The sequence below is a fragment of the Acipenser ruthenus genome, chromosome 2 (assembly GCF_902713425.1).
Source record: "Acipenser ruthenus chromosome 2, fAciRut3.2 maternal haplotype, whole genome shotgun sequence".
Taxonomy (NCBI): Eukaryota; Metazoa; Chordata; class Actinopteri; order Acipenseriformes; family Acipenseridae; genus Acipenser; species Acipenser ruthenus.
The window spans coordinates 55586289-55602860 of record NC_081190.1 but is presented as its reverse complement, the minus strand read 5'-3'; the positions used below and the strand labels follow the sequence as shown (position 1 = coordinate 55602860).

Here is a 16572-nt window from a genome sequence, read left to right as displayed (position 1 = left end):
TCTCCAAGCACTTGTCAGATTTAAATTGGATCCAAACCCAGAAAGTACATTAGCCTCAAACTGTTAATTTGTCATTTTATGACAGTACAGACTGGGTGTTAGAGGATGGAAAATATTCATATTTACTGTACTGTACCTGACATGGTTTGTTCTAGCCTGTGTATTAATGATCTTTTTGCTGATTCTACATCAGGACTTGGATGATCCAGCACCTGTCTGCACCAGGCGAGTGGACTAACAGCCTTCCGCAATGAGGTGGGATTCTTCTTTGGTGATTGATACAACCTAGAAGAAAAAGTATGAGAAGTCTCTCAAATGAAATAAAAAATGTTTAATGCCGATTACTATTCTCTGACACAAGAGAAATTAGGCCTAAGTCTCCCCTCTATAATTTTACTAATTATATGGTATGTATGAGTCAAAGAATTACGTACTAAGGAGACTTTTTATCAATTAACTCATACAAAACATGGAACACCAAACTTGCAGAAGGTACTCTTTAGAAATAATTATACTAAATTATAAAAATGTACAAAACAGAGGGGTAACATTGAAATACTGGAGATTTGAAAAAGGCAACATTTGCAGATCTGCCACTTACTGTATATTGCAAAAATTCAGCCCAAGGCAAAGGTCAATACTAAAGTAACCACGCCCAGAGCAGCAAACACATCAAATTGTTTTTAATAAGGGTCTCATTGAGGGAAGCACCCTTCTCAGTACAGTACGTTTGTGCTTCAAATATATTAAAAAAAATATATAAAAAATCTCATTACCCAAAAGGTGACGTCAAGTTCTCATACACAAAAGGTGACTCCGGTCACACGTCACTGTTTGAACACAAACTGGGAATTGTATTCCACAAGACACATCCCCTTTAGTATTCATGCAAAATCTCTAGCATCTGCTTCTAAATTCTCCATTCATCAGGCCTGATTGAAAACTGTCATGGCTGCGTCAGGTCCATTTAGGGACAGTAGTGTGGTAGTTCATAATCGGAATAGATTTGTTTCACATGAGTTAGGTGCAATAACTTTAAGACAGTCAGTAGACAGGGCAATGTTAAATCCAATAAAGATTAATTTTACATATCTCCAGGGATACACGGCACATAAAAGACCAGTGGACCCATACACTAATGTTGACTCCTCAAGTGAGGAGAAATGTGATTTTGACCCAGATTATATACCTGAAGCCAGCAGCTCAGGCAGAAATCCAATAGACCTTGTATCAGAGTAGCACCAGGGATTCCAGCAGTGAAGACACATCTCCTTTGATTCCACAGTAAAACAGAATACAGCTAAAAGGGATAGTACTTCCACAAACCATAGGTGAATAATGCCAATATAAACTGAATAGTTCTTAAATACAGTGCTCCCTCGCTATAACGCGGGTCTCAGGGGTCACACAATGAGCGTTGTAACCGAAGGGGGTGGGGGGCGCCGTGGGACACACAACCACACACCTGTCTAAAATACAAAATAAAATAACTCTCTCTCTCTAATGTACATATAGTGAAGCAAAAATGTAACTTTCCTTGAATTAACCATGCAGAAAAGCACCATCAACGCTATATTTTTTCCAAAAAAAAAAAAAAGTAACATTCCCACTCGTGGATCATTTTAATTAGCAGTTTTTAAACTATAAATAGCCTGGCTAAACGGCAGTCGGGAGTTCAGTTCGAAGCGACAGACAAGCAAACCATGCGAGTAGGGGAGTGGGTCGGGCGAGGGGAAGAGAGAATGGGCTCGTCCCAGGTTCGGCTGCCGGAGTGGGGCTGAGGTGAAGCTGAAGCGTCTCGTCTCCTGGAGAAAGCCGCAGCTCCTCTCGCAAAGTAAATACATTAAGAAAGATAACCACGTAATAGGCCTAATATTTATTTAGTTATAAAACGAATGCTGAATAAGATGTCTGTGTTATAAAGTGCCAGCGCAGCTTTTCTTCAGTTCAGATACTGTATCAAAAGTGAGAGACAAACGGAAGCTAGACTGAAGTGGTTTACAGTTTGAACACTGATACTGCATTTACTGTAGAAATATTGCATGAATCAATTATAGGGAATTGAGGGACATGCTGGAGGAGCGTTATATCCGAGGCGCGTTATAACTGAGAGCCTTATAGCGAGGGAGCACTGTATATATTTAACATTTTGTAGGAAATACAAGTATTAAATGTAGAGTAGTGACGCACACACATCAGTTTAGAAAGTAATAAAAATAACAAACTAACTTTTGTCAAAATGTTTGTTAATTTGATAATATCTACTGGTATTTTATGAAGGTTACATTTAAGTGTTCAAAGTTATGGATGAAGTAATAATAATAATTAACTTTCAAAGGTGCAAAAAATAAGCTTTCAGGCATGATTTAGCAATGAAAGATGTGTAATTTTCAGAAGCTGATAAAATATCACCACTAGAGTACTTCACAAAGTTTTTTGATAATTAGGGCAAGTGTACCTTTTAAGCCCACCAAATCTAATTTGAACCTTTTTTTTTTTTTATATGTAGCTCAGGTTTTCTGCCAGTTAAGAACATAAGAAAGTTTACAAACGAGAGGAAGCCATTCGGCACATTTTGCTGGTTTGGTTGTTAGTAGCTTATTGATCCCAGAATCTCATCAAGCAGCTTCTTGAAGGAGCCCAGGCTGTCAGCTTCAACAACATTACTGGGGAGTTGGTTCCAGACCCTCACAATTCTCTGTGTAAAAAAGTGCCTCCTATTTTCTGTTCTGAATGCCCCTTTATCTAATCTCCATTTGTGACCCCTGGTCCTGGTTTCTTTTATCAGGTAGAAAAAGTCCCTTGGGTCAACATTGTCAATAACCTTTTAGAAGTCTGAATGCTTGAATCAGATCACAGCGTAGTCATCTTTTTTCCAGACTGAATAGATTAAATTCTTTTAGCCTGTCTGCACAGGACATGCCTTTTAATCCTGGGATAATTCTGGTCGCTCTTCTTTGCACTCTTTCTAGAGCGGCAATATCCTTTTTGTAGCAAGGTGACCAGAACTGAACACAATATTCTAGATGAGGTCTTACTAATGCATTGTAAAGTTTTAACATTACTTCCCTTGATTTAAATTCAACACTTTTCACAATATATCCAAGCATCTTGTTGGCCTTTTTTATAGCTTCCCCACATTCTAGATGAAGACATTTCTGAGTCAACATAAACTCCTAGGTCTTTTTCATAGATTGCTACTTCAATTTCAAGTATCTACCATATGGCATTTATATTGCACATTTTTATTTCCTGTGTGCAGTACCTTACACTTTTCTCTATTAAATGTCATTTGCCATGTGTCTGCCCAGTTCTGAATGTTGTCTAGATCATTTTGAATGACCTTTGCTGCTGCAACGGTGTTTCCCACTCCTCCTATTTTTGTGTCGTCTGCAAATTTAACAAGTTTGCTTACTATACCAGAATCTAAATCACTAATGCAGATTAGGAATAGCAGAGGACTTAATACTGATCCCTGTGGTACTCCACTGGTTACCTCGCTCCATTTTGAGGTTTCTCCTCTAATCCGTACTTTCTGTTTTCTACATGTTAACCACTCCCTAATCCATGTGCATGCATTTACTTGAATCCCTACTGTGTTCAGTTTGAGAATTAATCTTTTAAGAGTGCTGTAAATGAAAGATTAATCTTTAATTTGCTGTGTCATGACTTTATATAAACTAATATTATTTTTGATAAAAAAAGAAATCTTTCAAAATATGACCTAAATCTGGACTGGTCTTAATAGGGACATCATGCATCATTTAAGCCCACGTGTGTTCCTATTAAGACCATTTATATATATATATATATATATATATATATATATATATATATATATATATATATATATATATATATATATATATATATATATATATATATATATAAAGTTTGCAAATCAGAATCTTTTTAAAATATGAAAACATGACTTTAAAGCCACATTAGGCACATCTTTCAACTTGGATGGAAAATCTTCCTTTCTGATCCCTTTGCTTTTAGAGCTAGTTTCAGAGAGCTACATGAAGCATGTCCATCAAAAATAAGGACAGGTTATATAATTAGCTTACTCTAAATAAATTAAATACAAAACACTTTACTTCAGATAGAATTTTATTTATTTATGCCCCCCTTGAAAAAACATAAAACTAAAGAAAGGCATGTAAAATATTGCTAATGTCTTTTTCATTTTATGATCAAACAAGAAAAGTCACCAGAAGGTATGGAATATGTAGGATTTTAGGCTTTCTTGTTTTAAGGAAGTATAATACCATATGACTAATCTGAAGCCTATCACATGTTCAGTTTCCAAAATATCAGATAACCTATCTTTGTAAATGATAATATTACAAATAAAAGTACTACTTAGACAGATTTTCTAATTAAGATTCAGAATACTAAGCTCTTAAATGTATAAAAAGCTTAATACTTACCTTTAAGTCAATCAAAAAATTGTGCCTTTCAACATAGCCACCAAGAAGTAGATACACAAAAGTATGAATATCTTAAGAACAAAAACTCTGATTGGCTTCAAATAAAAAGTAAGATGGGTAGAACAACCCACTGGATTCATCAAGATTGAAAAAAAAACTGTTGATAACAAGTGGTGGTAGGCTTAATTCGTACACTTACCCTAACTGTTTGATCTTATAGCCAAAATTAATGGAACCAGCATTTACAAATGTTAATGAAATCAAATCTTTCATTGGTTTGAAAAATAATTGATAATGGGTGTTGTTGGCATGACTGCAGCTGATGACTACTGGGCCCTTTCCAAAAGTTGCAGATGTAATGCCTTTGAAGTGTTTCAAACATGTCACAAATGATACATTTACAAGACAACACTGGATCTGAATCTAGCCAAGGCTGCCTTGTCAAAATTCGAGCCATCTAAACAATTGTTCTTTTTTTTGTCCACAGAAGTAGGTCTCAGATAAGCTCTTTCTCAATTTGTTTCAGAAATGTATTCTTTATTTTAGATTTCTTATTTAAATATTTTTTCAAAAATATTACATGAACACAATTTGGAGATAGAACATGTTTTAGGACAATGTACAATGAAGGATACAATTAATAACTTTTGCAAAAATTAACATGTGCTAAAAAAATAAACAAACAAACTGAAATATGTTAATTTATGATCTATATTTACAATAAATACAATTAAAAAAAAAAACCTTAAGGAGAGGTCAAAGGTCATGATCAAGGTGATTTTTGAAGAGCGCATATATGGGTTCCTAAATGTGTTGTATAGTAACCAGAAGCCTATGTGCACTGTAAGGAGTTATAAGCTAGTTTTACATTTGACCTTAGAGAGGTCAAAGGTCGCAGGCAAAGGCCATTTTTGGCTAGAGCACATATTGTTTCCTATATGTTTCATAGTAACCATTAACCTAGCTGCACTTTGTAAGGAGTTACAAGCTAGTTTTATATTTGACCGAAGATTTTGAAAGGTTTTTAAAGAAATGCGTCATGTGGCCATACTGGTTTACGCACAAACACCATTTTTGAAAAAAGTCAAATTGTATTGACACAGGCATGATGCTTGTCAACTTTGGAGTTAATCAACTAAACCACGTTCAACTGAAGCGGTTCTAAATTTAAGAACGAAGCGTAGGTCTAGTCAACATCTTGTTTTACAAAAGAACTCCATTTTGCCATATTTGAATTCCATTGTCCCCAGGATGATGCATACCAAGTTGGGAGTTAATTGGTTAAACTGTTTGCAAACAGAAGCAGTTTGATGTTTGGGCACGTTTTGACGAATTTGGTGATAGTAAGATTTATTGCCGCAACTTCTGCTTTGCAAACTTGAAGTGGGTTTGGTTGCTGATGACATATGCAAAGTTTCAGAAGATTTTGAAAGGTTTTTCAAAAAATATGTCAGGCCGTCACCTTGGTTGATGCAGGAGCGCAATCTTTTTTGCATCTGAACTGGAAGCCTAATAATAATAATAATAATAATAATAATAATAAATAAATAAATAAATAAATAAACAAACATACAGTACAAGGCTAGTTCTATTGTATCCAAGGCTAGTTCTATCGTGGGGCTTATCCTTTCCTATGATGGTGGCACTATTAGTGGAACCCAGTCTAAGAGGCTTTCCTGTGCAGCGGTTTTGAGGATATCTTGTTTAACATAACGTTATTCAATTCACATGTCCTTCAGTTTAAAAGAAACATTATTTATGTTTACAACTGAACTAGAAAGTCAATGAAGTAAGAAGTTAAAGCTACACTGAGAGGAAGGTCATTCTCTTTCCAAAAAGTGTACACATTTGAATGAATTCAAGCCTTCTGTTCAGGACTGTAATTCAGTCTCCCTCGTCTGCTCCACCAGATGCCTACCAGCAGTGTTTATGTTCACAGCACATTGACTTGTGGTGAATAATGCTGCTGCCGTGACACAGCCAGGTCAGCTGACAAGCCAAGAACACAAGGTTGTTAAGATTTGTGCTAATTGATCTCTCACTTGCAGTGTCACACACAAGAACATGCAAGTGATTAAAGCTCTAATTGCCTCCCCCTTTTTTGTAGTTAAAGGATGCTGTGATTTTCCAACAGCTAAAATATTTCCAAGGTTAGGATTCTCACAGGAATTGAGAACATAAACATTTCTCTCAAGATTGGCAAAGCGATTTATGGCTCACATCCAGTGGGGAGGGGGGAGGGGTGGGGGTACACCCACCCCTGTGTGTATTTGTATTATTTTGTATTTGTGTTGTATTATTATTTAAAACGTATTGTTTAGCTATTATTTATTGATGTTTTGTGTGGCAGGGAAAGAAAAACCTTCCCTGCTAGAAGATATGTGTCTGTCTTCACACTGGCTAATTGATTGCCAGTTTAAGGGTAGCCACATCAATATAAAAACCTGCAGCTTTGGCTGATGGAGGAGAGCGTGTTTGGAGGTGGAACAAGACGTGACAAAGAGAAAACTAAAAGCTTCAACAATTGATACCCGTGCTGATTATACACAAGCACGATACTTGTTTTGTTTATTTATAATTAAAACGCGCTTTTCATACTCCAGTGCTGTCTGTGTGTCTCTTCTCTTCCGGGTCGGACGTCACCACGAAGCCAACCTGTCACACGGGGTCAACATACTTTTTGAATTCACTGTATTACATATTTTTTTCTATGCCTTGAAAGCTCTGAACATTTTGACAAGAACTTTGTGTCAGAGTGACAAGAGTTCTGTTCTCCTCCAAGGTTATCCAATTCCTGTGGTGCATATTTGACTTTCAAACACAATCACACATACTTGAATGCACAGCTATGGCAAAAAGTTTGCATCACCTAGAATTTTAGGAGCGAGAAATAATAATAATAATAATAATAATAATAATAATAATAATAATAAAACAACTAAAAAAAAACTATATGAACATAATTTTGATATATTATTTAACATCATGGAATAAAAAATAAAAAAAATAAAAAAACTACAAAATGATATTGCAAAAGTCTACCGGAAGCCATAATAGTAGTACAGTATTTCATGTTAGATATCTAATGTCAAATGTTTTCAATTGTCAGTTTTTTGTTAAGTATATGTAATTCAGTATGTTAATGTAACATCATTCAGCAGATTTCATCTGACTTTATGAAACAAAATTAGTTAATTCTATTGGGTGATGCAAAAATGTTGGCCACAGCTGTACAGTTCAAGTGACCTTTGTTAATGACAGGCCCCCAGCGCTCCAGATAAGCTGTGTACTGGGTGTTTTATGCATTGAAAAAATATGAAATATGCATGATAGTCAAATTGAATGCATAAGAACACCATTAGCAATTTTGCTGCACAGCTTGAGTTTGCATGCTATCAAGCTTCTTGTATTTGGTTGGTTCCCGGCATCTCAATAGTTAATTGTTAATATACTGCAAGCGGCAGCTAGAGAATGCCTATGCTGGACCTGGGCCAGCTATGCTTACACTACAAAAAAAAAAAAAAAAAAAACACAAGCAGTCTCAGTCGGCTTATGTAGCTAGTGTAAGCGGGGTGATTCTGTACTAATCATCTTGTCCTTATGTGGTCCTGTCTGAGCAGGAGGCTTTCTATTCTAGATCACAATGACAAGATAATAGGACGCCCACAAAATAGTAATATCGGCAAATGATTTACGACGAGGGCAAGAGATTCTAGTTTCAAATCCAAGCTGGGATTCACTCTGTGATCCTACAACAGATTACTTCTGCATCACACAAAGCTTCAGTGAACCATTGAAAACAAGAAGCAGATTCTACAAGCAGTTACATTACCAACAAGCAACAAGTACCTCGACAGAAGTATATCTACTTCAAATGCCATAATATTTTTCATTCCACACTTCGATACATTTTTATCTTATCTTTTGTCAGATAGAAAATTAGAAGAATTTATATATATATATATATATTTTTTTTTTTACCTACATGAACCTTCCAGCCAACCATGCAGTTGTGCCTTATGATGGCTAAACAAGGCAACTCGTTAAACAGCTTGCTGTTACTTTTGCTAAGGGACCCATTACTGTTGTTTGTTGTGCTGACCTTCGCATTAGAGAGTCAGCAGCCTCTGCTAACTGGCTTGCACCCATTACTAAACCATGATCGCTCTCTCATGGAAACCAACATTAATATCCTGTTATGCCTACAGGCCGTGATACTGCTCGTCAGTAAGGTCAGGAAAAGACTGAAAATAAAATAATAAAATGCAGGCAAAACTTGTTATACGTGACCTGATCATTTTAGCAAAAAATTACAAAGCAGAGAGTTTTATCTATTCTGAATTATTCCAAAAAATAAAAAAGCGTATTTATGAAATGCTCTTTTACACTGGGTTTACAGTAACCGAACGAAATTATTTACAGCTAATTTATTCTACTGTGTTAATGGAACATTGTTAATTAGGAACTGTATGTTTGCATGATTGAATGTTGGGTAAGACTCTGTTGAGACTGTACTAGCTGCCGCGTGATCCACGTTAAATCAACAGCTTTTTCTGTCCCATGGATGGCGCTTGAATGCGAGTAGATGACAGGTGCAGTCAAAATATAAAGAAACACATTTTACTTTAATTTGCCCTTTGAAGAAAAACACACAGGCGTCTAGGAATCTTCTGAGCTAGGTCAGGTGAGACCACTTTGCTTTTGTAGGTAACAATTGTAAACGTCTGTCCCTTTTCAGCCAAGTCGCCTACACTGGGTAAGTCGCTTAATGTCGTGATTGTTTGTCGTCATGAAGCGTACTCAAGTTACCTGGAAATTGTCAGCTGCTTCCACAATTATAGTACACAGTTTACAGTAGTGCCCCACTGACAGCGCTACTCTGCATCAAATAATTACATCAAAGTACCCCAGTGTGATTGCAGATGTCATTTTCATATTTCTGTATCATTACAATCTGTTCTTAAAATACAGCATCGTACAACATATATGTAACCTACAACAAGAGCTCAAGATGTACTTTCTAGACAGTGATGTAATCACCCCCACACCCTAAGTGAACTTACCAGCTGTCCTCTTCACCGAGACAATCGGTGTCCTCCAGACTGAGGATTTCCACCTCATCCAGGATAGTTCTCTCTCCTTCGCCAACATCCCCAGCACCCGCAAACAATGAGCCAGCGGCTACCAAACCGCCGACACTTGCGCTCCCAAGGTAGTCTGTATCGTCCACAGATAGGTTGGGACTCATACAACTGGCGTTTTCAAACGCCCCAAAACCCCTTGTCCCTCTGAACCCCACCCCATGAAAACCCGCCAGCCCTGCCGCCGACTGGAACAGTTGGGGGCTGCTGTTAGGGGGTCTTGAACTTCCCAACACCCCACCCGATGAGGTAAGCTGAGTGGATCTGGTCCGAAGCTGCTCATTCTGTCTCTCTAGCTTCTTCACTAAGTCCTGCAGCTTCCGCACCTCCAGATCTGCGTTAATGTTGGAGTTGATATCCTCCATGGGCTGCTTTGTTTTTTAGTTTGACTTTTTTGTATACACGCACACTTAAAATTGTGAAATCCTTTCTGACTGTCGTTTTAGCTGTACATTGTAGAAATGGTGCTGTCATACGGTGATAACGGTGTCATCGTTGTCATCTACTCCTGTAAATCAGAGACACATATCTCAGAGACGCCATCTTTACAGTCTCGTCACCCACTCTGCGGGCACTGACGGAAGGCTAACGTGTCGACGTTCCCCCTCTCGGGATCGAGCACGTAAAACAAGGACAGTTCTGTGCGCCACCAGCTGGGGATTCCAGTGCAGCAAAACTTCCCTTTTAAGCTGGGGTTGACGTAACTTTTAACATTAGGTTCTCACATGAGTGCCATGGTTTGGTACACACCAAAATTAGGGGTCATCATCCGAATCGCTATCTAGCTCCACCTCTTCCTCCGGCAGTGTCCACAACACAACAGTAGTTTCTGAATGTTTAAGTAGGTGTCCCGATTGCTGGTTATTACAATGTTTAACAAATCATCACGCGTTCTCTATTTTATTTAAATTTCCTATCATCATATTGCCGCCCAGATTCAAAAGCAACAACCCAAACACGGGTTGAACACGCGTTAGCTTGACGGCACAATGGTATGTATAAAAGGATATGACTGAGGGCGAAAAATATATTAAGTAAAATGGTTAAGTAAATGCATTTTTTAAAGTCACATTTAAAAATATACATGTGAATAGCGTTTGATTATATGAGGGAAGATACGGTACAGTTTTTTTTTTTTTTTTGCTAAAATCTATGAAAAATAGTTATTTTTATATGTGCAAATGCATTCCCCAAATTTAAAGGTTTGTGGGTGATGTCTAAAAAGTAAAAGTTGGGACATGCTGGAGATTTCTTTCAGTTATTACAAAATATGTATCATTATAATGTGCTTTTTTTTTTAAAGTAGGATGGAACAATAATCCAAGCACAGCACAGTTTAGAGCTGTTTTCAAGAAGATCCTGGCTAGGCCTGGTGTGCTTCCAAATTCAAATGGTAATGTAGTACAGCTTCATACAAACCACAAATGTTACTCTTTCATCAGCTGTATTTTCTGGTTCACAAGTACCTTGCAATGGTGATGAAGATACTCTTATGACAGAGGATACTGATCTATTTGTACAAGACACACACCTTAGAACTGCACTTGAACAAACAGGGAATATTCAGACCATGTCCCTAAAGGGTGCCTCACAACAGTAGAAAACGCTGTCACTTACATTGTAGGCTGGGTTGTCTATAAAGTGTGCAAGATCATCAGCTGTAGTACTTGTAAAGATTCCTTGATGTCTTCTAGAGCACAAAGTGAGTTTGATCAATCGTATCGATTACATCAGCTGAAGAATGAGGGGGTCTGGTGATACCATCTTTAGGTACAGTGTCTGTTTTACATGAATGTGAAAGGAGCATTAGGAAATTAATGAATGTGCACAGTGTTAAAAAAAATCTGTACACAAGATCAAGTACTGAGATTGGTTAAAGAAGTTATAGGGCACAACAATGTATTAATGTGTATTATTGTATTACATATATTATATGATTTATTATTTGTATTATATATATATATTAAATGATGTACTGATTGTATTACATGTCTTGATTTCTGTTTAAAAATGCCATTTTATTGAAGCTAAATAAATTAAACCCTGAAAACACTGGGTGTATCTGCATGTTTACATTGGTTACAGTGCTCTCAGCGGCAGGATTATTGTCACCCAAGATGGCGGACGAAAAGTCTCACTCGACTGCACTTTAAAGTCATCTGATTGGCAGTCTAGTTCTATATATGTCTGAGTGCTTCTGTGACTGACCTGGAATTTGCCATCACATATATATATTTTATTATATATTTTTGTGGACAATAGGGAACCTATAGTTGGTGGACAAAAGTTTGAGCACCCTCCTATATAGAAGTATCACTTTTAAAAAATTGGATAACAATCAACATATGGTGTTCTTGTCCACAATCGAATTGTTGTATTTTTATTCAGTAAATCGAGAAAGGTGATTATCAAGCTCACGTAGGCTTCAGGTTTTTCTGAATTAATTTTGAAATGTATTTAGCACACCGCCATCAATTAAACTGTTTCTGTCAGATTCGGTCAGTCGTTCAGTTCAGAGCAGTGTGTGAAACTTTCGTCATAATTAATAACTAGAATTCGGCATAATTGACCGTTTCTGATCAAAACCATGTATAATAGCTTAAAAACAAAAATGATACCTTTTGCAAATTGGTGGAGTGTGAGTTAAGCTAATATATACTGTAAGACAGCAGGGAGGGGGTTAAATCCTCCCTGCAGAAAAACATGGACGTAGGCACATTTTTGGTTAGCTTTGTTAATTGTTTAATTGTTTTTGTTAATTATTTGATTGTTAATTATCCCCTGCACCTGGTGGTAATTGAAAATTAGAACCAGGTGCAGGGTATTTAAGAGAGGCAGTCAGTCTGCTCCTAGCTGCTGAAGAGTGTAGAAGCCCGACTGTGCTGGTGTGTGAGTACAGTCGTAATAAAAAAGGAAAAGGTAGTGTTGAGCCTTTTGGTGTGTGTTGTTTTGTTTTGTGCCACAGGAAAACAGCTTAGCTGTCCTGTCTTTAGTTTAGGTTCCTGCTTTGTGTTTTAGTTATTGCTCAAAGAAGAGCTAGGTGTTTGTTTTGTGTATTTTTGTTTTTTTTGTTTTGTTTATTAAAACTAGCGCAACCGCGCTTTAAAAATCCCTTTCTGTGCCTGGGTCAGTGTTTTTTAAAGGGGCAACGAACCGAGTGAGTGGTGCAATCTTGTGACAATACATATATGTATATAATCGTATATTTGTTGTTATTCCTATAAAAAGATAGGGTCCCAGAATTGTATGTTTGCCTAGGGCCCCGTGATGGGTTAATCTGGCCCTGCATGTGCTGGGAATTGTAACTAAACACGTCACAATGTTGTTGTGGTATTGCAATTGTTTGTAACAAGTTACTGTGGTAGTTTGACAAAAACTAAAAACAAACAAGAAAAGTGTTATTATAAAGCATATAACATGCTTTAAACTGTGCAGGCCTATGAAAGAACTGCTTCATTGATACTTCAGTACAAAAAGTGGGCATTCCAGGCTTCCCAGGATGCTTAGAACACATCAATGTGATCTGGCAACAAATTCAATCCGCTAAAAAGGAGAGGAAGGAGCTCCATGTGACATTCCTGGATTTGGCTAATGCATATGGTTCAGTGCCACATGAACTTCTTTGGGCAGCATTTGATTTTTTCAGTGTACCGATGACAATAACAAATTTAGTGAAAGCCTACTTTGGAGATTTGCAATTTAGTTTTTCAACTTCAGAATTCAGCACTACATGGCAATGCCTAGAAGTTGGAATAATGCACCATTTCTCCACTGGCTTTTACCACGGCAAAGTAATCATTAGGGTATCAAAATGGGTAGTGGGAGGAGAGCGCTTGGCTTCTGGAATGCGACTACCACCAATTCGAGCATACATGGATGACATGACAACCATGACTACAACAGTAGCCTGCACTAATCGGTTATTGGGCAAATTAACCAATAACATTGAATGGGCACAAATGCAATTCAAGCCCACTAAATCAAGGAGCAGCTCTATAATTAAAGGTAAAGTAGTAGATAAAACGTTCTTCATTAATGGTGAGGCAGTACCAACAGTGTCTGAGAAGCCAGTGAAAAGTCTTGGGAGATGGTACAACGGGGATCTAAAGGACACAGTTTGTGTGAGAGAAATTAGACAACAAGCAGTGGAAGGGTTGAAGAGCATAGACAGCAGCACTTTACCAGGCAAACTAAAACTCTGGTGCTTTCAGTTTGGTCTACTGCCGAGGCTGCTGTGGCCACTGACTGTGTACAAGCTTTCTTTGACAACAGTAGAGAAGCTGGAAGCTTTAATCAGTTCATACATCAGGAAATGGTTGGGAGTTCCACGCTGCCTCAGCAGAGTGGGACTTTATGGTAAAGGAATACTGCAGCTACCAGCATCTGCTTTAACCGAGGAGTTTAAGTGCACCAAGGTCCGACTGGAAATGACATTAGTAGAGTTACGCGACAAAAGCGTGAGGGAGGCAGCACCTGTGTTGAAAACTGGAAGAAAGTGGGCGGCAAAGAAAGTCGTGGAAGATGCAAAAGGCTGTCCTTCAAATCGGTGAAATCAAGGGGCAAGTTCAGCAAGGAAGAGGGTCTTGGTCTCAGTTCAGCTCCTCCTATATAGCACAAGGCAGCCCCAGCTCAATGGAGAAAGCTGGTAGTCAACGAGGTACAAAAGCAGGAGGAGAGGATGAGGTGCGTAAAGGCCATTTCCCAGGCCAAGCAGGGAGAATGGATGAGGTGGGAGAGTGTGGAACAACGCAAGATCGGCTGGCACGACCTATGGACAATGGAACAGAGCAGGATCAGTTTCCTCATCAGGTCAACACATGATGTTCTCCCATCACCACAGAACCTAAACCTCTGAGTAGGAGAGGATCCCTTTGTGTTCCTCACCTGCAACATTAAGGCACATTTTGACAGGATGGAAGGGTGCTCTCAGCCAGGGATGGTTTACTTGGCGCCATGACCAGGTGCTGCGATGTTTGGCCTTAGCATTGGAAGACAAGCGAAACATGACCAATAAGTTGCCACCAGTTCCATCAAAACATTACACACAAAAGATAACATTCCTCCACCCAGGAGAGCAACCACCAAGAAAAGGTGTTAAAACCAATCCTCGCCCAGGACAACTGGAAGCTGCTAGAGACTGGAAAATATTGGCAGATGTTGGTCAACGGTTTATTTTTCCACCTGAGATTGCCACCACTAACCTTTGACCAGATATTGTCTTGTTATCTGGATCAGCATGCCTTGTTCACTTGGTAGAGTTATTTTTTTATTTTTATTTTTGTTTATTTAGCAGACGCCTTTATCCAAGGCGACTTACAGGACTAGGGTGTGTGAACTATGCATCAGCTGCTGAGTCACTTACAAATACGTCTCACCCAAAATACGGAGCACAAGGAAGTTAAGTGACTTGCTCAGGGTCACACAATGAGTCAGTGGCTGAGGTGGGATTTGAACCGGGGACCTCCTGGTTACAAGACCACACATCACCACTACACCTGCGCACTGCAAACCACTTTGCCACAATACACACACACACTCACAATACATAAATAACTTGCTTGGTGTAGTTTCCCCATGCAGTTATCAGGACACACAGTATCTTTAAAGGTTTTTAAAAATATTAATTCTACATGGGGGAAAAAATCTAAAATTAGTTTAATCTTTCTGTGCCATAGTGTCAATAACCAACTGTGATAAAGAGAGAAAGAATCGATTCTGTAAATCTCTCTCCCGATCAGAAAGGGTGCTGTGTGAGGTTGTTAGTACACCTCCCCATAGAGGGGTCGACTCGACAGTGGGTGGAAACAGGAAGTCGGCCATCTTGGTGGGGGCACGTAGCTGTCAGTAAGCGAGACGACTCACGTGATCAGCTGCAGGCCCGGCAGCGATTGGTTACACCGGGGCGCCAAGCTGATTGCAGGGAGGAGTTGGGTAATACAAAGGGGACGCAGCTAAGTGAGTACGGCCCCTTGCGCTGAAAACGTAACAGACGACCAGAGTCTTGCTTACTTTTGTTTTGTTTGTTACATGTTTAATTTTATATTGTAGAGGAGAAGAATGGAGCCAGGAGCTGCAGCCATGGAGCAAGCCCAACTCACTGAGCAATGCCCTCACCACAGCCACGATGTTTGGATTGCACACTTTCGTGCACAAGATTGTGGATTGGGGATTATTTGAAAATGTTGATGATTTTTATTTTGGCCTGCAAGCCAGCCGTGTACCCCCAGATACCACTGCTGGTAGAGGGGCGGCTCTTTTGTTATTGTTTAAATAAACTCAGACGTTTTTGGGAGAAATACTGCTTGGACATTGTATCTGTTACCACACCACACACACCTGACAACTCTTAATTATTATGATTTCATAACAGTAGCTATTTGAGGTGTTGGATGAAAACAGGACTGTTTCCAGCAAAAACACTACATATGCAGTAATTTAGGTGTGCACAGGAATGCAGGCTTGTGACAGAGAGCAAATGAATCCGAGTCAACATTCTCCCTCCCGACCTGTGAGGGCACGATATAAAAGGAACAGTGTGCCCCGGACTGGATGGTTTGACAGTTCATTCCAGGGGGCGAAGCCACAATACTAGAAGTCAGCGCCTTACTGCGGTAGGCGACGTGTCAGTTGTGGATTGGAGGAGACGTGATTGCACTCGCTACCAAAGGGGGCGTGACTGAAGGTAGATCAGGGGAGGTGGCCATGAGATCTGTTCCTCTGTTATGGTTACGGACTGACCGAGAGGAGTAAAGAGAAACTGTGAATGTTTAGTGTTGTACTGTCTGTCTATTAACTGTTCTTGTTTTGTCATTTGTAGATGGCTAAATATCCAGGAGCTGTCGCTGTTAAGCCAGCATCAGACCCGGACTGCATTGCACCACTGTATTCACTATTCATGTATTTACAACACCACTTGCACCAAGGAGCACTCACTATTGGACTTGTGATCGTGTGTGTGTTTAAAAGTTTGTGTCTTTATTGTTATTATTTTGGGACCG

The 16572-nt window shown here is 38.8% G+C and overlaps 1 protein-coding gene and 1 long non-coding RNA gene across 4 annotated transcripts in view; one reads left to right on the top strand and one right to left on the bottom strand.

The window, feature by feature from the left end:
- LOC117409408 (SLAIN motif-containing protein 2) overlaps positions 1–10252 on the bottom strand; it is a 48928-nt gene extending 38676 nt beyond the window's left edge. For all 3 annotated transcript variants that reach the window (XR_009308271.1, XM_034015404.3, XM_058997340.1), the window contains exons 1-2: positions 9497–10252; positions 137–285 (exon numbers count right to left, since the gene is read on the bottom strand). Coding sequence is in view for 2 of the 3 variants with exons in the window: in XM_034015404.3 (XP_033871295.2) it covers positions 137–285; positions 9497–9939 (592 nt within the window). In the remaining variant the exon portion in view is untranslated. The remainder of the gene's footprint in view (positions 1–136; positions 286–9496) is intronic.
- Positions 10253–10286: 34 nt separating this feature from the next.
- Positions 10287–15858, top strand: LOC131699696 (uncharacterized). The gene is made up of 3 exons (XR_009308272.1): positions 10287–10566; positions 10878–10967; positions 15623–15858. It is a non-coding gene; the product is annotated as an uncharacterized LOC131699696 (long non-coding RNA).
- Positions 15859–16572: the final 714 nt, after the last annotated feature.